At 43.1% G+C, this 23408-nt stretch overlaps 1 protein-coding gene across 1 annotated transcript in view; it reads left to right on the forward strand.

Annotated features, from left to right (window-relative positions):
- The first annotated feature begins 1254 nt into the window (after window positions 1-1254).
- The window catches only part of ryr1b (ryanodine receptor 1b (skeletal)), a 162794-nt gene continuing 140640 nt past the window's right edge, over window positions 1255-23408 (forward strand). The window contains 1 exon segment of the mRNA XM_080771534.1: window positions 1255-1666. Coding sequence (XP_080627660.1) covers window positions 1619-1666 — 48 coding nt within the window. The 5' untranslated portion in view covers window positions 1255-1618.

Raw genomic sequence — 23408 nt, forward strand, 5'->3', positions numbered from 1 at the left:
CTGACATCGAAATAAAAAAAAGGTTCCTCTAGTCTAAATCATGACAGTTTTCTGAAATACCAATGTTTCTATATCAGTCATGGTGCTCAATATTTCATGTCAAGAACCCCCAAAAATATCTGTAATTGGTCGCCGACCCGCCCCAACTGAAAATATGTTGTTCCAGGTTGGGTGATGAGCTCCAGTGACTATTTAAACTCATGCCTTGTGTTTGTTCAGTGCTGGATCTTAAGTTAGTGTCAGGTTTTATGTTCTGTGTATCATGTGTTTGTACTTCTGTTATCCTATGTCATTTCCCAAGTAAAGTCAAGTTTATGTGATCTTCTTGGCCTGCCTTTGTTTGAGTTTCCTGGGTCCTAACACCTGCAAACCTCCGTGACACAGAGTTGTTCAGAGGCTGTTGTTGTGGCATTAGGAGGGGTTTGTGGCAACAGGGGGCAAAAATGGCACGTTGCATGATTATGCATTTGAAGATGTCGCGATGGACTGACATGCCTTGCAGCATAGGATATTAATATACTTACAGTATAGTAAAGTACCCATTTTGACCTGGGGAACAATTCTGCAAATGTCTTCTAAAAAAATCCTGACAGTTTTCTCGAAAAAGCAGTTTTTTCTACGTGTCAGTCGTTCTCACAAACACTTTCATGTCACTTTTGTCACCATTCTTCAAAAAATAGCAGACCTACAAGCTCGTAGCGCGCCACTCGGTGGCGCGCTACGAGCTTGTAGATCTGCTATTTTTCAATAGCTAAAGCATTACGTGTGGGTCCTCTCTCTCTCTCTCTCTCTCTGTGTGCGTGGTGGTGGCTTCGCTGCCGCCTCTTGAGAGTTCTCTCTCTCTCTCAACCAGCTTTCCTTTTATAGCTTCTGAGACGTGCACGATGTGTGTGTGCTGCGTGTGTGTGTGCTGTGTGTGTGTGTGTGTGTGTGTGTGTGTGTGTGTGTGTGTGTGGGGCTGGGGCTTTGTGAAGGAGTGGCCCACTTAATATACAAACATGGCTGCATGATGGCAGTGGTGTGAATTGGTTAATAATGTGGTGCTTTTGCCCCTCCCTTACACCCCCCCGCCCCCCCACTGCGAGTGAGATTTGAAGGGGTTTGGGGGGTGTGTGTGTGTGTGTGGTGTGTGTGTGTGCGTGTGTGTGTGGGGGGGGGGGGGGAGGGGGGGGGGTGTCAGGGGGTGGAGAGTCTGAGAAACAGGGGACTGAGGGGAGAGCCCCTCACTCTCTCTTACACTGTGAGAGGTGCTGGACACACAAGGCTGTCCTCCGGCAGCAGCACATACACACACACACGCGCACGCGCGCGCACGAGAGAGACAGAGAGAGAGAGAGAGAGAGACATAGAGGTGTGGTGTAGAGAGAGAGAGAGAGAGAGAGAGAGAGGGAGACACGTAAGCCAGGATAACTGAGAGCCTGAGAAGGAAAGGAAAGGAAAAGGGTGGAGGTGTGTGTGTAGTCAAGTGTGTGTGTTTGGGGGGGCGAGAGAGATAGGTAAAAGAAGGAGATAACGGACTGGAGAGAGAGAGAGAGAGAGAGAGAGAGAGAGACACAGAGATATCACGAGGATTTGTCTTGTTTTCTCCTGAGGAGCTGCGAATAATCGTCAGCACAGGATGGCGGAAGGAGGCGAGGGAGAGGAGGAGATTCAGTTCCTGAGAACGGTGAGTCCAGATTTACTTTTCTTTTCACCTATACCTCTCCCACCTTGTGTGTGCGTGCGTGTGCGTGTGTGTGTGTGTGTGTGTGTGTGTGTGTGCGTGTGTGTACGTGTGTGTACGTGCATGCCTGCGTGTGTGCGTGCGTGTGTCGGGGTTGGGGGGCTCTAACTTGAGTTAAGCCACAGCTCCTGGGATAATTGGGGTGTGTGTGTGTGTGTGTGTGAGTGTGTGTGTGTGTGTGTGTGTGTGTGTGTGTGTCTGTGTGTGTGAGTATTTGGGTAACATATCAGAGATATGGAAAAAGGGGGGAAATTAATTGCTGGATTTAATATTCCCCAAATTAGAACCAGTATACATTGGGTTTATTATTTTTTCATGATTGCCACCGTGGTGTATGTATTATGAATGATTATCATGATGAATTCTCTGCATCGTCGGGTCTCATGTTTCTGCTCTAAAAAGCAACTTGAAGTTTCTCTTCACAGTATAACTTCATTACTATACTATGCATTAATACTACTGTTATCACTATATACTACAGCAAACGATGAACAGGTTCCTCTCTCTCTCTTTCTCTCTATCGCTATACTCCTTTCATTTTTGTCACTTTTGCTATTCTGGCCGTGCTGGTATATTTAACCCATTCTGACCTGAGATCAGATTCATACGAGGTTTCCACTGGACACACACTGGTCTGATTAACCCATTCTGACCTGAGATCAGAATCTAAAAATGTCAGTCGCTCTTCGATTTTTCAAAAATAGCAGACCTACAAGCTCGTAGCGCGCCACTCGGTGGCGCGCTATGAGCTTGTAGATCTGCTATTTTTCAATAGCTAAAGCATAACATGATGCTAACACCAAAATGGGTGCCCGGTCAGAATGGGTTAAGTCGGTCTGCACTTGCAAGTTCCCCAAGCCAAGAACCCACTAGGTTCTGTTGTATGTATATATAGTGGACTATTTTTGCAACCGCCCCGAAATGTGCTGTGTGACCCGCTTTATTAGCTCTGCTGCTCCCCCTTTAAAAACGGAGGTAATTGATCCCCTTTCTTTAATCTCTTCGAGTGGCCGGCGGGGGGTCCGGGGGACACTTATTATAGGGGAGATTTAGTTCCTACAGACGTGAGACATGATTGTGCTAATGTCGGGATCTTCTCAGAATTTTCACCTTTGCGGAGGGTTGGGGACGGGGTCTCTCTCTCGGCCCTCTCTAACCTAATTTACACCACTCCTAGAATGTTCTACCTAGTAGGTTTGTGTGTGTGCGTGTGTGTGTGTGTGTGTGTGTGTGTGTGTGTGTGTGTGTGTGTGTGTTCGGGGGGGGGGGGGGTAGATACTGTAGATAGACAGGGGCTGGTGCATCTGCTAGCATTATCTATTTATATATACCACAGGAAAGGAGAGCCTGTCGATGTGGGGCGCTTTGGGTGGGTCGTGGGTGAGAAGACTCTGGAGCTACACCCAAGGGCCTGTGCAGGGGGGGGGGGGTGTGGGGGTGGGGGACAGCTGTCCAGGGTCTGCATGCTGAGGGGCCGTCCGGCAGTGATTGACGCACAAACTCTCAAAGAGCAAAAAAAGACACGATGTCTGAAGTCTGAACACACACACACACACACACACACACACACACACACACACACACACATACACATACACAAAAACCCAGTAGTAACAAATAATAGTATGTCATGAAATAATGTCCCAACGGTCGTGTCTGTCTTTTAGCCCATTTTGGACCGGGAACCCCCTTTTGGTGTTATAGCATCGTGTCATGCTTTAGCTATTGAAAAAAATAGCAGACCTACAAGCTCGTAGCACGCCACCGAGTGGCGCGCTACGAGCTTGTAGGTCTGCTATTATTATTATTATTTTTAAATCGAAGAACGACTGACATAGAAGAAACATGGCTTTTTCTAGATAACTGTCATTTTCAAACAGGCGTTTTTGTATAATCTGATCTCAGGTCAGAATTGGTTAGGGAAGGTACTAGAAAACTCAGAGAGAGAGAGAGAGAGAGAGAGAGAGATGAATAGAGAAGTGATGATGCAAAAAGTGATTGAGAACGATGCTGAACGCCTGCAGTGGTGGAGAGACTGGAGAAATGATGACGCACGCCTCTAGAGGCCTGTGATCATAACTTGGATCTACAAGATCTAACAAAACATGTCGCATCGTGCCATCATGATGAGCTTGTTGTTCCAGTGTTGTTTTTGGCAGCATGTTTTCATTTTAGTTTTAGTCATAGTCTCTTGAATATTTTTAATTTAGTCACATTTTAGTCACCTGGAATGTTTTAGTGTTATAGTCTGGTTTTAGTCGACTAAACATCATACGAGTTTAGTCGACTAAATCTACAGTTGATTTAGTCAAACAAAATTTATTTTGGCGGGCCTTGATGCCGTCGACATCACACGCGCTGCGACGCGTTGTGGGCTTGTAGATCGGCTATTTTCAGCATATGCAACTAATTGTAAAATGACTTATAATACTGGATCTCTTGTCCACTAATAGTCCCTTCCTAACATTTTACTCCATAGTTTTTATTTGTCGACGAAATTGTCACTATATTCAGTCTTATAGTTTTAGTCATCGTAGCTTAGTTTTCATTTTTGTTTCCATTCAGTTTTCGTCAGAGGAAAAAGGCAAAGTCGACGGACATTTTTTTCGTCTTATAGTTTTAGTCGACGAAAACAACACCGGGCTTGTTCTGAGCTTATATACTATACTGTACACACATACAGTACGTCCGCTATTTCCGGTGCATGGGCGCGCCGCCATGCAATCATACAGTATAAACCGGGGGAATTATCTTGTACCACTCTGGCAATAATGTGCCGCGGCGATCGCCACAATTAACACTGATTAGTGGCTGATCTGTGTGGTAATAATAGGCCCCGCGACGGAGCTAATGATAGACAGGATTTCTAATTGTCTCTTAACCCATTCTGACCTGAGATCAGATTCATACGAGGTTTCCACTGGACACACACTGGTCTGATGAACCCATTCTGACCTGAGATCAGATTCTAAAAATGTCAGTCGTTCTCCGATTTTTCAAAAAAGCAGACCTACAAGCTCGTAGTGCTACGAGCTTGTAGATCTGCTATTTTTCAATAGCTAAAGCATAACATGATGCTAATACTAAAATGGGTTCCCGTTCAGAATGGGTTAAGCTATATATGGGGGGGGGGGGGGGCTAGGCCGCGATAATCACAACAAGTATGTCTCTCTATATCTCTCAATGTTGTTGTTGTTGTTTATATACAGTAGAGCTCGTGCTCTCTGGGACTCGTCCTGTGTGTCAAAAGGGGGAAACGAGACAGACAGACAGTGATGCCGCGTCAGTCAGTCAGTGCATCATCCGTTGGAAGCTGATGATGTCGAGCAATAATAATAATAATAGTGACAGCAATGTTTGAGGAATGTGTGTTCCCATGTGTGCTGGATCACAGGAGTCACAATTGCGTTCTCCACTGTGGAACAGTGACGGATCTGTACGGGGCGGGAGGGGACTCAGAGTACACATTATTAATAATGGAAATGGAAAAGCATTTCTTTACACCGATTCTGTGTCTAGACTGCAATGTGAGCATACTGTATGAAATGACGTGTATCTGTTTCTAGTATAGAGGGCTATAGCAGCATTATTGACATATTTCCACACAACCTCCAGGCACGGAGGGCTGTGTGTGTGTGTGCGTGTGTGTGTGTGTGTGTGTGTCGGGGGGGGGGGTCGGTCAGGAGGAACTTTTCTTTGGTTCATCTGTCAGCTTTTTCCATGTACTGACATTTTATTAGCAGCAGCAGCAGTGGGTATCCCGTTAACTCTGTTATAGATGGACGCCAATTCCCACAGCAGACATGAAGATTGGGGCAAATAGAGAGAATGTGCATGCATAAAGTGAGTGGCAAAGTGAATTTAACGTTGTTTAAAGTCATTTAATGCAATCAGATAGGACTTTTTCTGTGTGGATGTATGGGCTGTCAAGGCCGGAAAATATAGTGTTTTGCCACTCAGTAGGCATTCCCGCATAACTCCTGGGTATGATGATGTCACGCGCATATACCCTCTATTGTGAAAGCGTGAACAAAAACACAGCCTTTTTTATTCATTTTTTCATTTATTTATTTCACATCCCAAATGGTTATATACAGAAGTTTAGTCTCTGTAAATTGGCTGCCTTGTTGTTATTATCTCAGGCTTTATTAGTGTTTTTCTAGCACTCCTGACTCCTGACTCCTGAGTGCTGCTGCTGCTGCTGTGGTATCCACACCTGTCTCCAGCTGTCATCCTGATTCCTCACCATCTGTTTTCACCTGAGTGTTGACGAGGGAGGTGTGGAGCTATAAGGGCCAGGGGTTCTCCGACCTTTTGTCTGAGCTCTGCACCGTTAGCATATTTTTGAAACAATCCTAGTCAAGGAACACCCACCCATCATAACACCTGCCTCCCTACTACACAACTACAGTATTTTAGAATGCATAACAGTCTCTGTTAATCATATTTTACATTACTGATCTTAAAGCCAGAGTTATATTTATTGCGCCCTGGTGTGTATATGTGTAGCATATCTACAACTTGTAGATCATTTTCAGTGCATGACACTGGGCACACAACTAAGTGCATGAAAGTCCTTTAAAGGTTTCGTGACATTAATTGTCATGTATTTTTGTGGCCTGGGATTTTCTCTGTGTCTGTTGAAGCCTTTTGAGCCGCAATGAAAACAGGCAAAACGGTGAAAGCTGCAGCGACATCTCCTGGCAAATCCCATTGTCACATATTATGGGATTAGCCGGCTCTTACATCACACTCACACACAGGACAATCGGAGCACTTGTTTGAAGCCAGAAAACCCCAGACAACAGACAATCTACTGAATGTGAAAAGTTCAGTTTTTTTAGGGGTGCAATTGAGCTCAGAAAAATAAATTACAATACCTTTTTTTTTTTAATGTCACAATCCCTTTATTTAACAGTTATTTCATGTTTCCCCCACACTATGCCTATTAGTTCAACATTCCGCCTAATCATTCTCACGACACATTGCAAAGTGACACCTTGTGAGCTTTTTTTTCTAGTACCTTCCCTAACCCATTATGACCTGCTTTTGGCGAAGAGATTATAGGTGTCGATGGAAACATGCATGCGGTCCAAAAAGTATACAGGTGTTAATTAAGTGGTTAAAACCCATTTTGGGGGCGGGAACCCCTTTTGCTGTTAGCATTACGTTATGCTTTAGCTATTGAAAAATAGCAGCTATTTTTGAAAAATCGTGAAAATGCGGCACAAATCTTTTAATATATATTCTTTCAGAAGACTTTTATTTTTATTTCGATGTCAGGTCTAAATGGGTTTGTTAAGATGGACCATAGTTGAGAAACATGATCTTGGCTGTACGACAAACAAAGCACTAGAATATCAGGGGTGTCCAAAAGGTAGATCTACCAGTAGATCACAAAGGCTTGTGCAGGTAGATCACAGCATGGCATGGTCCTAAACATATATTTAATTTAAATATAAAAAAAAACAACATTGGGAAAACATTGGAATCGGACATTTGTCAGTAGCATTACAAAGTTATATACAAAAACACCCGTCCCTACCAGTTCCATTTTCTCCCTCTATTTCCCCATTCCAAGTGTCTTCGTGTGTTATATGTCTTACTGTATGTATAACACCAGCGACGCTATATTCCAAAGCCCCCTCGGGTACATTATTAACCCATTCTAATTTCTGACCCGAGATCAGATTCATACGAGGTTCCCACTGGACACACACACTGGTCTGATTAACCCATTCTGACCTGAGATCAGATTCTAAAAAATGTCAGTCGTTCTTCGAAAATAGCAGACCTACAAGCTCGTAGCGCGCCACTCGGTGGCGCGCTATGAGCTTGTAGATCTGCTATTTTTCAATAGCTAAAGCATAACATGATGCTAAACACCAAAACGGGTTCCCGGTCAGAATGGGTTAAACACATTTCAGCAATGGGATCATATTTTTTCTGGTGGGTATAGATCTTGTTGAGCTGGTCATTTTTAAAGTGGCTCTCAAGTAAAATAAAAAGTGTGGGCACCCCGGCCTGCACTATAGATGGATCTGTTGTTGACCCCATTCGAATGACTCTGCAAACCTTGCAAACTTCGACACCCCCTCATGTACGCACACGCGTTGCGTGGGTATACCCTGTGTGTGTGTGTGTGCGTGTGTGCGCGTGCACGGGGGGATAGGTAACCCTGAAGACGATGCCAACTGGAGTTGCTGTGTAAAAGCTGTGTCATTGTTTCACACAAAGGCTCTTCATAGCTTTTTTTTTGTGCCGTGGGTCCAAGAGAGAAGAAGCGGGCGGGGGTGTTCGGGTTCCAGCCTATAACAGCACTTTCTTTTTATAGTTTATGCCACTAGAAGTGTGTGGTGTGCACGCACTCTGGAGAGAGAGAGAGAGAGAGAGAGAGAGAGAGAGGAGAGTCAGTGACGGTGTCCTACTTGCTAGTATCCATCGGGAGCATTGTGTATGCAAGTATGTGTGCGTGCGATATGTCTGTGTGTGTGCGCGCGCACGTGCATGTGTGTGTGTGCGCGCGCACGTGTGTGTATGTATTTCAGACTTAAATCCATGGAGCTCAAGAGAATACCGACTGCAGCCAGCAGTGACTTTTGAGAACGCATAATATGTCAACAACCGTGACCGCCGGACGGCTTTGTTGTTTTTTGGTCGCTATTGTTACTACAGTATTTGTTACTGTCCGCAGGGCAGGCCGCCCACTATGGGGGGACAGGTTGTTGTTTGGTATAAATACTATATAGGACAATGGATTGGCTGTTTGTTGACGAGGTCTCTATTATGGCGGCGGTGTTGGTGTTTGGTGTTATAGCGTCATGTCATGCTTTAGCTATTGAAAAATATCAGATCTACAAGCTCATAGCGCGCCACCGAGTGGCGCGCTACGAGCTTGTAGGTCTGCTATTTTTGAAAAATCGAAAGAACGACTGACATTTTTAGAATCTGATCTCAGGTCAGAATGGGTTAATCAGACCAGTGTGTGTCCAGTGGAAACCTCGAATGAATCTGATCTCAGGTCAGAATGGGTTAATCAGACCAGTGTGTGTCCTGCAGTGGAAACCTCGTATGAATCTGATCTCAGGTCAGAATGGGTTAATCAGACCAGTGTGTGTCCAGTGGAAACCTCGTATGAATCTGATCTCAGGTCAGAATGGGTTAAACAAGTCTAAACGAGGTACAGGTGTTGCATGGTAATGCTGGTGGATATAAAGCTATCTGGTACTGATGCACACACACCTGGACACGGGCTGCACATACATCATCATTAGTGTCGTTATTATCAGCATTTAAAACGGCACCGTAGAATATGATATACTATAGCACCGTATATATCACGTAATATAGTACAGCAATTAGTAGGTAAAGTATACTAGCTAAATGTTTTATCTCGGGAAAATTTTGTTTCATCTCTGTCTGACTTGTACCACCCCCCCACCGCTCTCCTCTCTCTCAGTCTCTCTCTCACTCACACACTCACTCACACACTCACACGCACACACACACACTCACACATTCACACACACACACACACACACACACACACACACACACACACAACACGAGCAACACACACAATCGATACACAATTATCGGGCTTTATTATTGGGGCATTGTTTGTGTGAGAGTGTGCAATTGGGGGGGGGGGGTGGGTAATTTATGCAGCAGATGGAATGGAACTACTGTAGTTGAATCTGGTGCGCAGACATTTTCACCTCTTTTGTTTCCTGTCTGTCTGTCTGTCTGTCTGTCTGTCTGTCTGTCTGTCTGTCTGTCTGTCTGTCTGTCTGTCTCTCTGTCTGTCTGTCTGTCTTTCCTTACGCTGTTTCTCTGGCTTCATTACTGTGCCTGTATGTGAGGACATCAATATTTTATGGATAAATTGTTCACATTTTATCTACTTTTAACTCGAACCCTAAAGCCGGACAAAGCCAAACTACAAGCTCAGTCAGAACCTATATAACCCCCAACCTGAATCTGTTCGTAAACTTGTAAAATTGTATTTACAACTGTTGTTTTTAACCATAAAGCAACATTTAAACAGCTCTTGTTGAAGATCTGTGAAAATTGTGTATTCCTCAAATTCGACTATACTGTACTCTGTGGGGATATTTGACCTGTATAGTAACGCATGCGCCCGCGCACCGCACACACACACACACACACACACACACACACACACACACACACACACACACACACACACACACACACACACACACACACACACACACACACACACAGCCACAGCCACAGCCAGGGTGTCGCTACAGGCAGGTCCATGTAGCGTCACCCTGCCCGGTGCTTCATAGGTTCCATTTGTACACTCTCAGAGTTACATTAACATTGATTTTACAATATAAATCGGGGGTCCCAGAGATAGAAATACTAGAAATAATGGGGGGTCCGTAGACTAATTGATGTCCAACCGGGGGTTTCTTGAAATTAAACGGGTTGAGATTGAGAATCACTGCTTCTCTTATGGGGGTTCAAATGGGGGTCTAATTAGTGTCAATTTGGGGGTCCTTGACATGACAACGTTTGGGATACCACTGCTTTAGGGGGGGGGGGGGGGGGAGGGGGGGGGGATGATGACAGCACATCAACATGACAGCAGGTTGTGGAGGTGGAGGGGTGAAAAAAAGAAAAGCCCGGGCTTTAGAAGTGCTGAGCCATGGAGATGAACACGTCTTCACACACACACACACACACACACACACACACACACACACACACACACACACCTGTTGGTCGGCCCTCAGCTGACTGCCACTGTATAGTGCTCTAGTCGTCACCACAGCTGTTTAACACAATAAACAGGTGGTCTGTTAAGTGGACAGAGAGAGAGAGGGGCTATCCTCACACAGCCCATCAAATCATGTAACAATTAGCCTTAAGTATATGATGTAATCCATTGTAAAAAAGAAAAAAGTTGCGAATCAATGGTTTAATACATTTACCGGTAATTGATTAATACTATTTTGGGCATACTTGTGAAAAGTCTCCAGTTTCGAAACTTAAAGAAATGGTGAAATAAATATAGCCGATATTTTTCGAAGATCGGCTATGAAATAGCAGATGTTTTGAGCGAAAGCTTCCCCCACAATAACAGAAAACAGAAAATACGATATAATAAAAAAAAACTAAAAAAAAAAACTTTATTACTCTTTATTTCTACTATGCTGGTTTCTACTGTAAGTGGAATGGCGGTCACATGGGAATGTGATAAAGCTCTTTTATGCTCTAGTCTAGATTGAACTCTTTCAGACCGAAGCATTTTTTTTAATCTCTTTCCCCGAGAATTCTATCTTTTGAATCGGTCTACGATCTTTTATAGTGTCAAATTGCCGGTATCCACAGAGACATCGTGAGACCGCTTGGTTCCCTCGAAATTATTATCTCGTGTGATGTCAGGCACGGTGCACCTGAAACGGTTGGTCTACTGATTGGATGTGGTGCTGTAATGTAAACGTGTGTTTTCGGCAAACACAGTTTTACAAATGTGTTGAATAAATCGACTAATCGATTCGCTGACACCTTCCTAATGTGGGGTTTGGGGGGACCCCCACGGGTCCTTGAGGGGGTCCCTGAGGTTCCAGGGCGTTCCCAGCTACATGGTTGAATCTAAGGCAAATAACAGTTTTCTGAAATACCTCATGTTTCTGTATCAGTGGTGCTCAATATTTCATGTCAACGACCCCAACAACGATATTTAATTGGCCACCGACCCCGATCTGAAAATATGTTGTTCCAGGCAGGAACCCCCCCCCCCAGAAGCAAAGAGTTAAAAACGTTCGCTCTGAAAGAATATATATTCAAAGATTTGTGCCGCATTTTCAGGATTTTTCGAAAATAGCAGACCTATACAAGCGGCGCTGTACTGTACTTGTGCTGTATGTAATGTACAAGCCCTCATCCCTGGCCTTTGTGTATGTGTGTGTGTGTGTGTGTGTGTGTGTGTGTGTGTGTGTGTGTGTGTGTGTGTTAGGCTGTGCAACAGTGACACTTGGGGCCGATTCATACTCCTATTTTAGAGCCGAATCAAAGTCCTGAAGTCGGCTCTTCGGTGCTACTGGAAATTCCTGACGAGCCGAAATCATTTCGGCACTACAGCGGCAAAATAGGAGTATGAATCGGCCCTTAGTGGTGAACTAATGCTATAGCGCTATTCTCGTGCTCGGACAGACCCAGCCAGGGACAGACCCAGGGACCCATGGGGGCACACATAGCTGTCTATAGGAGTGGTTGCACCACTCAAAAAGTGATGGCTAAGGGTATTTCAGAGTTAAAATGAACAACCCGGATTTTTGTCTGTTTAGGCAAAGGATTTACAATGTAAATCCTTTGCCTAAACAGATGCAAATTATCATAAATTATCATAAATCATTGAGATTCGACTCCGACAGCCAGAAACAACAACCGTAGTAAAATATGACTCGTGAGATTCACTGTTTGGAAATAGATCTGTGAGGAGTCTGCAAATAAAATACCATTTTGACTAATTAATATTTGTGGGATTGTTGAAAAGGCAGCACCATACGCCGTAAAATCACAGTAGTGTTAGTTTAATATTAATAATAATACACTAAATATAACTTTATTTGGTCCTCACTGAATGTTCAGGATGAAATCATTATTTTCTACTCGGTCTGTGTCTCGTACAGTGTTGTTTTTGGCAGCAAGTTTAGTTTAGTTTTAATCATAGTCTCTTGAATAGTTTTCGTCACATTTTAGTCACCTGGAATGTCTTAGTGTTAGTCTAGTTTTAGTCGACAAAATATAAGATTTTAGTAGACTAAATCTACAATTGATTTAATCGACTGAAATGTATTTTGGCGGGTCTTGATGCCGTCGTAATGACTGTTTTTACACTTGCTGAAATTTGCCAATCTACAAGCTCACAACACGTCGCGACGCGTTGTGAGCTTGACGATCGGCTGTTTTCAGCATGCAACTAATGGATCTCTTGTCCACTAGTCCCTTCCTGACATTTTAGTCTAGTTTTTATTTGTTGACGATATTGTCAGTATATTTAGTCTTTAGTTTTAGTCATCATAGCTTAGTTTTCATTTAGTTTCCATGTAGTTTTCGTAAAAGGTAGTCGAAAACAACACTGGTCTCATAGGAGGGCTGTGGGCAGTTCAGAAACCCGTCCACCAGTGACATCATCGTTAGGCAGATTTTATATTTTTTAAACAAGAAAAATATAAAAATATATATATTTAGATTTTTATTATCGTGAGAACGATGGCTTCCATCATCGCATTGCAACTTTTCAAGAATGGAAAGCTTGCAGTTTCTATTGGCTTGGATCCCCCCCCCCCATCGATGATGTCACTGGTGGACCGGTTTCTGAACGGCCCAAAGCCCTCCTATGAGACACATTTTATCAGGAACATTAGTCAGGACCAATTAAATGAAGTTAAGTTGGAAAAGTGGTAAAGTGGTCCTTCAAAATTAATGAACACTAAGGATTTATTTTACTGTTCATGTTGTTCTTACTCTTATTTCCAAAAGGTATAGGCAGTGGGGAATAGTTAATTTCCCTTAGGTATAACTTTCCAATTAACACAGACAGAGCAGCAGAAAGCATTCGGGGTCGCCTAGACTGAATTTGATTCGATTTATAACACAGGTTATTGAAATGTCTTGATCGAGAATGGCAAAACAGAAATGTACCCAAAATTTGCCAACTTGTGCCATAAATAATCTGGCAGATAGACAGCCTCTACCATGCAGCAACAACAACCCCCCCAGTGGTCTGGCTTTGAACTCGCTGAGACAGACATGGCATTTCGGGGGTTGAATATATCATTATAAATAAGATGCAAGCAGTCCCAGCGACCTTATAAATAAAGACACAGTATTGCTCTGCGTGCCGCCTGTGATCAAGGCTCAATAACAGACCTCCCTGGAATACTGTTTTGACAACTGATGTGTCCTTAGTTTTAACCTTAACCCTTAAGACTAAAATCAGTATAGTTCTAAACTTCCAAGACTTTTCTAAAATGTTAAATGCTCGCACGCCTCGCAATCCACGGCACAAAGTGACACGCTTTGAGCTTGTAGATCTGCTATTTCTGGAAAATCGTGAAAATGCGGCACAAATCTTTGAATATATATTCTTTCAGAGCCAACGTTTTTAACTCAAATATGTTGGTCCCTCGAACAACATATTTTCAGATGGGGGTCGGCGGCCAATTACATATATTTTTGGGGGTCCTTGACATGAAATATTGAGAACCACTGATACAGAAACATGAGGGTTTTTCAGAAAACTGTCATGATTTAGAAGACATTTTTTTTTTAGAATCGTTCCCAGGTCTAAATGGGTTCAAGCCAACTCGGTAGCAGGATATATATAGTCAGATATAGAACTATGATAAGTCTGTAGTTTGTTTACATGAATGAATATGAACTGGGTGAGCAAACCAAACAAAACCCATTCCTTTTCTCTGTGTATATGAGAAATAATTAACGTATGGTTCTGCTGTAGTTCTGATCCTAATCACATCAGTCAGTACGTGTGCAGTGAAATAGTTCGATTGAGTTTGAGTTTATGGGAAAGTCAGGTGAATTTTTTATGAATTGAAAATGGTGGGTACTGTTAATTGGTCAGTGGTGTGGTCATGTCCGGTGCTGTTTGCAGAGGCCCGTTAGCGAGAGACGAGCTCTCTCTCTGACTATCTGCTGGTCAGCAGAAGCAAGGGAATGTGAGAGTAACAGGTGCAAGCCCTTAAAATAGAACGAGAGGAGTTGTTGGAGGGGGGGGCGAGACAGAAGGAAATAGGGAAGGAAGAATAAATGGACATAAGAGCAGCAGAGTATAAGCTAAATCGTGAGGTGTGAATTTTTCGGAACCAGAAAACATTCAAGGAAAATCAAGGATTGACGTCAGTTTTCTTATACACACATAGTAGGATTTCTCCCACCATGCAACAGCACCCCCATGTCTTCCTTTTTTTGAGTGGTGCAACCACTCCAAGGAACAGCAATGTCCGTGTTCATGTGACTTATGTGACTATGAGCACCAGTATGACTATGGGTACCAGTAGGGGCGCTGTTGTGCCAGAAACAGAGAGAGATAGTGCTGCACTGTTGCCTAAGCTAAGAGAGAGAGAGAGAGAGAGGGGGGGGGGGGGGGGGGAGAGAGGGGAGTTGCACCACTCAGTTCACACGTGTGTGATTTTTTGTCTCCACCAGGCCGAAGGCATGCGGGGAGAGTATGTTTGTGTGTGTGTGTGTGTGTGTGTGTGTGTGTGTGTGTGTGCGTGCGTGTGCGTGTGCGTGTGCGCGCACACTCCCTGGATGCCAGAGCTGAACCTTTTCACATGGGCCTGTTATAGCGCCACCAGGAGGCAGATTTTTTTTACTAAACTCATTTTATTTTGACAGTACAACTACAGATTTTGTCCAGATACAGCAAGCAGATCTATTCACAATCTCTATACATAGCCATTAAACTAAATCAAGTCTGTCAGATTTGTCATGCTCCATCCTGGAGATCGGCTAAGATTGGCTTCCAAATTATGTGCTCCGTTTTGAACAAACGCTGTTTGCCAGAAGCAGAGAGAGAGAGACTGTGCTGCACTGTTGCCTGCTAATGAGAGAGAGAGAGAGAGAGAGAGAGAGAGAGATGGATCATGCATTCCATGTGCCCATCTTTGTGATTAGCGCCGTGGGTTTCAGCTGCACACTTCTTGTCATCACAACAACAACAACAACAACAACGTGACCTCGCAGCAAACTATACCTGCTATTGGACAGTTGTACTTAATTGTCAATTAAGCTTGTCCCACGGCCTGCAAATGACCTTGTTCCACATGGAGCGTCTCGTACGCGCCAAATCACGATGAGCCTTCTCTTGTGAAAGTGTGTCGGTGTGTGAGAGAGAGAGAGAGAGAGAGAGGAGAGACTGCTATTTAGGGTTGAAACAGTGGGGTTGGGAGCTATCTTTGGGAGAGCTTTTGTTCTGTTTTGTCCTGTCTGTACTGTATGTATGGTTGTGTACTGTTGTATTGTTTTGTGAACTGTATTGTTCAATGTATCTGTGTTGAGGCGACCCCCTCTGAAATGAGATGTGACATCTCAAGGGGCTTATCCTTTCAATAAAGGTGTAGAGAGAGAGAGAGAGATATGGAATTAGATTTTCTCGCCTCAGTCATAAAAGAAAATGGCCATAAATCCAGGTGCAGGCAGTAATTACCGGCCCTGTATATAACACCTGGTGTTGTAGTGGTTTCAATGTGATGTTCTTACTGCCGCGGTTGGATGTTTTTGCTCAGGGCAGGTCTGTAGCGCTGCTGTTAGACCAGAGAGGTCAGGTCTATAGCGCTGCTGTTGTTAGACCAGAGAGGTCAGGTCTATAGCGCTGCTGTTACACCAGAGAGGTCAGGTCTATAGCGCTGCTGTTAGACCAGAGAGGTCAGGTCTATAGCGCTGTTGTTAGACCAGAGAGGTCAGGTCTATAGCGCTGCTGTTAGACCAGAGAGGTCAGGTCTATAGCGCTGCTGTTAGACCAGAGAGGTCAGGTCAGTGTAATAATTGAACATCACAGGTTTCCGTCCCTAGGAAATAAATTCTCCCCTGGAAATAAAAACGTCTGGGTTTCCGAGGCTATACATCGGATAGGGTCTCTAGATAAGATCAAGGTTCAAGTTCGTGCTTTAATCGTTACACGTCTTGTGTATACTACTGTAGGTGTAAGAGTAAAAAAGGTATTTTAGTTGTTCTTGTTCACTTGTCTGCTGTATTAAGTATTAACCCATTTAGACCTGACTTTGAAATTTAAAAAGTGTCTTCTAAATCCTGTCAGTTTTCTGAAATACCTTTATAATATATGTTCAGTGGTGCTCAATATTTCATGTCAACGACGGTAAGGACCCCAGAAACTATATGTATTTGGCCACCGACCCCCATCTGAAAATATGTTGTTCCAGGGACCCCCCCCCCCCCCCCAGAAGCAAAGATTTGAGTAAAAAATGTTCGCTCTGAAAGAATATATACAACTAGATAAGATTTGCGCCACATTTTCACGATTTTTCAAAAGAAATAGCAGATCTACAAGCTCATAGCGCGGCCGCGCTATGAGCTTGTAGATCTGCTATTTTTCAATAGCATAAAGTATGACATAGTGGGTTAAAACCTCCCAATAAATGAGTTTTACCACATTAAACCCTATACCGGCACGTCATCAAATGTCTTCGCGGGAAAATAGCCAATCTTCTATTTTCACAAAATATTCACCTCGTAATGCACGACATGCCCAGAATTGGGATACAGTATATAGTACGGTTCATGCCGCTACACGGTGAAAGTGTGAAAATGGACCCCCAAGTAGAAAGTGCTGGGGAGAGGGGGAAATCCCCCAACCCCTCTCTCTCTTCCTCCCTGTTGCGTGTTTTCAATCAGGGCCAGATCTGTCTCATCCGCCACCCACACACACACACACACAGCCACAGCCAACTGTCTGCAGTGCTGCTGGTCTAATCGATGTCCCAGACAGTAGGCTTTTGGCCCGCATCAGCAACAACTCTGATTAAACCATTTTGGACGGGAAGAACCCCTTTCGGTGTTAGCATTATGCTATGCTTTTTATAGCTATTGAAAAATAGCAGATCTACAAGCTCGTAGCGCGCCACTGAGTGGCGCGCTACGAGCTTGTAGGTCTGCTATTTTTGAAAAGTCGTGAAAATCTTTGAATATATATTTCAGAGAGAACATTTTTAACTAAAATATTGGCTTCTGGGGGGGGGGGGGGTCCTGGAACTACATATTTTGAGATGGGGGTCCGCGGCCCAATAGAGATCATTCTGGGGGTCCTTGACATGAAAAAGGTTGAGCGCCACTGACATAGAAACATGTTTTTTCAGAAACATTTTAGGATTTAGAAGCCGACCTCAGTCCAAAATGGGTTAAGGCAACGGGCCAAAAGCCATGGAGGCTTTTACACTGTGAAGTCCAGAGTGTTGATATAACTCAAGACATGATGAACACAAACCAGTGTTGTTTTTGCCTGCAGATTTTGAATTTAGTTTTAGTCATATACAGTAGTCTCTTGAATGTAGTTTTCACGTAGTTTTAGTCACATTTTAGTTTTAGTCACCCGGAATGTTTTAGTGTTTCAGTCGACTAAATTTAGTTGACTAAATCTACAGTTGATTTAGTCGACTAAAATGCATTTTGATACACCTTGATGCCGTCGTATAAATGGCTGATTTTACACAAGCTCACAAGCTTGTGAGCTTGTAGATCGGCTATTTTCAGCATGCAACCAAGTGTAAAATGACTCATACTGGATCTCTTGTCCACTAGTCCCTTCCTAACATTTTAGTCTAGTTTTTATTTTGTGTACTATTTATTAGTGTGGCAACCAGACTATTGTTACTGTACATAGCCGCACTGTTTTTATTTGTTGCAGTTTTCACACTACGTCAAATCGACCGGCTTCATCTGGAACCGTGTGCTTTGTATTTTGCTAAGAGATCCGTTGTATAGTTTAATTGATATTAATTAATTTGTTCTCCATATAGGCTTATAATGGGAACATCGAAGACTAATTCAGGCTCCAAATTTAAGTATCTTTTCCCTCGGAGACCGTAAGCATCATATTTACAAGGGGGGAGGTTCATAATAATTATGATAATGAATTGAAAAGGAATTGCATCAGTCGGCCTCATGGTGGCGCTATAACAGCCCACTTGAGTCAGTTAGTTATAGTTGCTGCGAGTCTAGCCAACACCAACTCGGGGGATTCCTGGATCGCTGCCCTCCACAATGTCCTCTCCAACGTCAGGTTCTTGAGCTCTGCAGTGTTGTCAGTTGTACGAACATCTACATTAGGTGGTATACGCTTCTTTCCCCTCCTGGCTTTGCCCTGTGGTTGGCTCCCATGGGGTCAATTTACTTGCCTCTAGTTCTGGGTGCCTGACTGACGCAGTGCCCTGCCAGCCTCATCCTTCTCTCTCTGACTTTGTCCGTGACCCGTGGTACTGTAGGTCCCATGTGACACCTAGTGCCATTCGTAGCATTCTTGTGTAGACTCCATCCAGGGCTTTTTCCTGTTGTATTGTAAGTGTCCATGACTCGGCCATGTCTCGGTGTGTGTGTGTGTGTGTGTGTGTGTGTGTGTGTGTGTGTGTGTGTGTGTGGGGTGCGTGCGTGTGTGGGGTGCGTGTGTGTGTGTGTGGTGCAGCCACACACACACACACACACACACACACACACACACACACACACACACACACACACACACACACACACACACACAGAGAGAGAGAGAGAGACATACAGATATACACACCTGGTCACTCATTAAGACTTCTGGGTGGCACCTGTCAAAATACTTCCTTTTAATGTCAATGAAGTCCACGATCAAACACCATGAGGGTGAATGGATGAAATATAAAATGAGCAATATTATATTTATTATGGTTTGGCAATTAATTGGATCTGCTTTTTAAGTACTCAGATCAAGCGCATCTGAGTCCCAACCATAGGGACTCTGACTCTGAGTATGATTATGAAAATGTTTTTTTTGTGTCTATGCCTGGGTACAGTATGTCGATGGAATGAGTGTGTGTGATTGGATGAAGTGAATCTGAATGTGAATGAGCATGTGATGCCTAGGTGGCCCACTTTTATCCTCCTAGCTGATTTTGTATTTTGACATGTATTTTCATTGAACTGTATTCTACAAACTGTACCAATCAACCAATCAATCAATCAATGTACTGGACACTATCTTATATTGTATCACTGTAGAAGATAGACGTTGTCCGTACGTCCGACAGACAGACAGACAGACAGACAGACAGACAGACAGACAGACAGACAGACAGACAAATGGGCATAAAAGGGACACACAAGCAAACAGAGATCTACATACTGTATAATATGCTTACAAATTGCATAACAGGGCGGGGCATGCATTCACAACTTATGTTACGTTATGTTCCCGACTAGCATCGTTCCCGAATGCCCAGTAGAACCAGCTGTGCCCAGCAGCGGCCTTCTGTCTAGTTAGTAGTTTGTTTACAGACATTGTGATTTGCTCTGCACAGAAATGCCAACTATTCTCTAATGAATGTTCGTCGACTGCCATTTTTCACTGACGAAAACTAAATGGGAACTAAATGAAAACTAAGCTATATGATGACTAAAACTAAGCTATATGATATGATGATGATTAAAACTAAGGCTGAATATATTGACAATTTCGTCAACAAATAAAAACTAGACTAAAATGTTAGGAAGGGACTAGTGGACAAGATATCCAGTATAAGTCAAAATAGCAGATCTAGCGACACGTTGTGAACTTGTAGATCAGCTATTTTCAGCAAGTGTAAAATCAGTCATAATACGACGGCATCAAGGCCCGCCAAAATACATTGTAGTCGACTAAGAAATGTGACTAAAACTAAGTGAAAACTATTCAAGAGACTATGACTAAAACTAAAAATCTAAATGTTCTGCCAAAAACAACACTGCTTTGATGGGAGCATTAACAGTACTCTAGTAAACTGTAGAACCTTGTCCGGCACCCAGGTACAAGTTCACTGATGGGAGCATTAACAGTAGCCTACTATAGTAAACTGTAGAACCTTTGTCCGGCACCCAGGTACAAGTTCACTGGGTCACACAGTGCTCCTGTGATGTCCCCTCCCCCGCCTGCTTGGCATTGTCTCGTCTGTGTCATATAAAATTAGCACGCGACACAACAGAGGATCGACGCCAGGCCCAGGAAATTATTCCTAATGCATTTTTCCCCCCATAGACATTTTAAAAAGTATTCATTTAAAGACGGTTACGCCGCCGCGGACAAAGCCAACTTGAGTCGTGACAACTCATGACAATAAACACAATATTTTGGACCAAACAAATAATTAGAATTAAAAGAAAAACAGCAAAAAAAGTGTTGTAACCTGCCGTTTTTTTCTTCTTTCTAATTCTTTGTTCGGCCCCAAAAAAATGTGTTTGTTGTCATGATTTGTCACAACTCGAGTTGGCTTTTTGTACGAGGCTTAAAAGGTCTTTAAATAAATACTTTTTGAAAAGTCTCTGAGGAAAATGAACGGGGGAATAATTTCCTGGGCCCTGGTAGGGGGGCGGGGGGACTGCGACGCTCTATTGTTGTGGATGGCTGAGAAACAAGCAGGAGGCAGATCTACAAGCTTGTAGATCTGCAAAAAAAAATTAATCGTGAAAATGTGCCTCAAACCTTTGAATATATTGTTTTTGTACCTTGTATAATATATTGTTACAGAGTGAACGTTTTTTTTTCCAGCGGCCCACATGTGCGGTCCTCGGCTGCACGTGAGCGGAGAAAGCCATTTGTCTAACTGTCAAGTTTAATTGAAGAATTTACAGTTTTGCGTGCTGGTGGTGTCGCGCGCTGAAAATAGCCAATCTTCTATAGCTCACGAGTCACAACGCGTTGCATCACGACGCGAGCTTGTAGAGCTGCTGTTTTCGGCAAAATTGTACAACAGACTATGAAATGAAAGCAATAGAATATTTTTTTCCTCCAGATCAGTGATTTGACCTGTTTTTAATTTCAGACTCAGTTTGATATGCATTATGCCACAGACACCCCCCCCCCCATTTTGATGATTATGAATATTATATGAATATTAATCTATACACCGCAACATCCTCAGTGACCTCATTTTGAGTGTACATCATTCTGTATGCATTCTCTGAGGGGTACATTCCGTTCTTATAACTATGAAACTGGTGGAGCCATCGGTCACTTAATTATACCTTCGCCTGGCTTCAACCCCTTTTGACCTGGGAACGACTTGTCTTCTAAATCCTGACAGTTTTCTGAAAAAAAACCCTATGTTTCTGTAAGATTATTATTTTAATAGTAATTGGCTGCCGACCCCCCCCCCCCCCCCCCCCCATCTGAGAATATGTTGTTCCAGGGACCTCCCCCAGAAGCAAAGATTTGAGTTAAAAACTTTGGCTCTGGCCTGTGCCCGTGGCTCAGCGGTCCAGGCACCATGGCTGGTATAGTCCAGTCTGGCAGTGTGCCGCGGGTTCGACTCCCGATCCCGACGGCCTTTACTGCATGTCTCCCCCCCCCATCTCTCTCCCCATTTCCTGTCAGCCTACTTACTGTCTGTCCCTCCATAAAAAAATAATAAAGGCGAAAGCCACAAAAAAAAAAAAACATTAAAAAACTTTGAAAGAATATATATTCAAAGATTTGCGCCACGTGATTTTTTTTGAATAGCTAAAGTATAACATAATGCTTAAAACACCAAAAGGTGTTCCCGCCACCAAAAGGGATGAAATTGATCTTTTCACACATATAATTATAAAGCACTCTAAATGGGTTTATTTCTTTCAGTGTTTGGTGAATGTGCAGCTATAGTACCGTAGATGGTGGGACATAAGAATGACCCAAACTGTTTCCTAGCAACCATAATTCCACCGAAGAGGTCTATGTTTGGCAGCAGAAGCTTATGTAAATCCAGCAGTTTTTAACAAAGGCCGTGAACTCTTAACAACTTAACCCACTTTGGACTGAGGACGATTCTTACAAATGTCTTCTGAATCCTGACGGTTTTCTGGAAAAACCCCATGTTTCTACAGTATGTCAATGGAGTTCTCAAACATTTTCATGTCAAGGACTCCAAACATTGTATGTATTTGGTCTTGGACCCCCCCATCTGAAAATATGATGTTCCAGGGACCCCCCCCGCCCAGAAGCAAAGAATATATATTCAAAGAGTTGCGCCACATTTTCATGTGTGTTTCATGTGTTTCGATGTTTAAAACACCAAAAGAGGTTAAAGCTTCCATGCTTTACAAGCATTATGAGATATACGTACAATACTTATGTGCTCAGTATATAGTGGACAGTAATGATTAATTAAGCAATATTACACGAGATTGATTAGGTGGTGAATGGTGCTGGCTTGATCCACGGCTATAGAAGCCGTTTCAACCAATCAGATCGCTTCCTCGAAACGACCTGTTGTATAATAAAGCACATTTTCACCACTCAACTTGAGCATTTATATTGTTGGATACTTTAGAGATGACTACAGACAAATATTGTACTTTTGACTTGACTTGAAAATGTACACGAACCACTATTTCAAATATGATTTATCAATATTTTTGTCTGTGGATTTTGACGGACATACTCAAACTCACGTCTGCTCTGCTTGGGAGCAGACCTGCAGTATATGGGACCAAAGTTTACGTATATATGCCATTAGAAGCTGTGTTTTGCGAGCTTGGATATCTGCTATTTTTTCACTTTTATTGATATGTCTGGTACATTTGTCAACATTTTGTCATTTTTGTTAAAGCATTTTCACTTTGTGATAATGTACTTTTGAAGTATAAGCAAGTACTCGTAGTACTTTTTTTTTACTCGACTGAGCAACTTTGGTAGTTGAGTAATATTTGACCAGGAGTATACTAAATATTGACCAGGAGTCCACCACTGACTAGAACAACTTAAATGTATGTAGTTAAAAGTTACCATATTTCACTACTTAAGCATTGCCAGTAAATAATTGCAGTTGTTTTGAATGTACACTCTAAGTTGTTATATAACTAAAAGTGACGTTCGGGGGAACCCCCGGGGGTCCTTGAGGGAGTTCCAGGGGGTCCCCCCCAGCTAAATGATAGTTTGGAACCAAATGGACCCTTATGGGTCTGTAAC

Source organism: Protomyctophum bolini, assembly GCF_963924005.1.
Source record: "Protomyctophum bolini genome assembly, chromosome: 9".
Lineage (NCBI taxonomy): Eukaryota > Metazoa > Chordata > Actinopteri > Myctophiformes > Myctophidae > Protomyctophum > Protomyctophum bolini.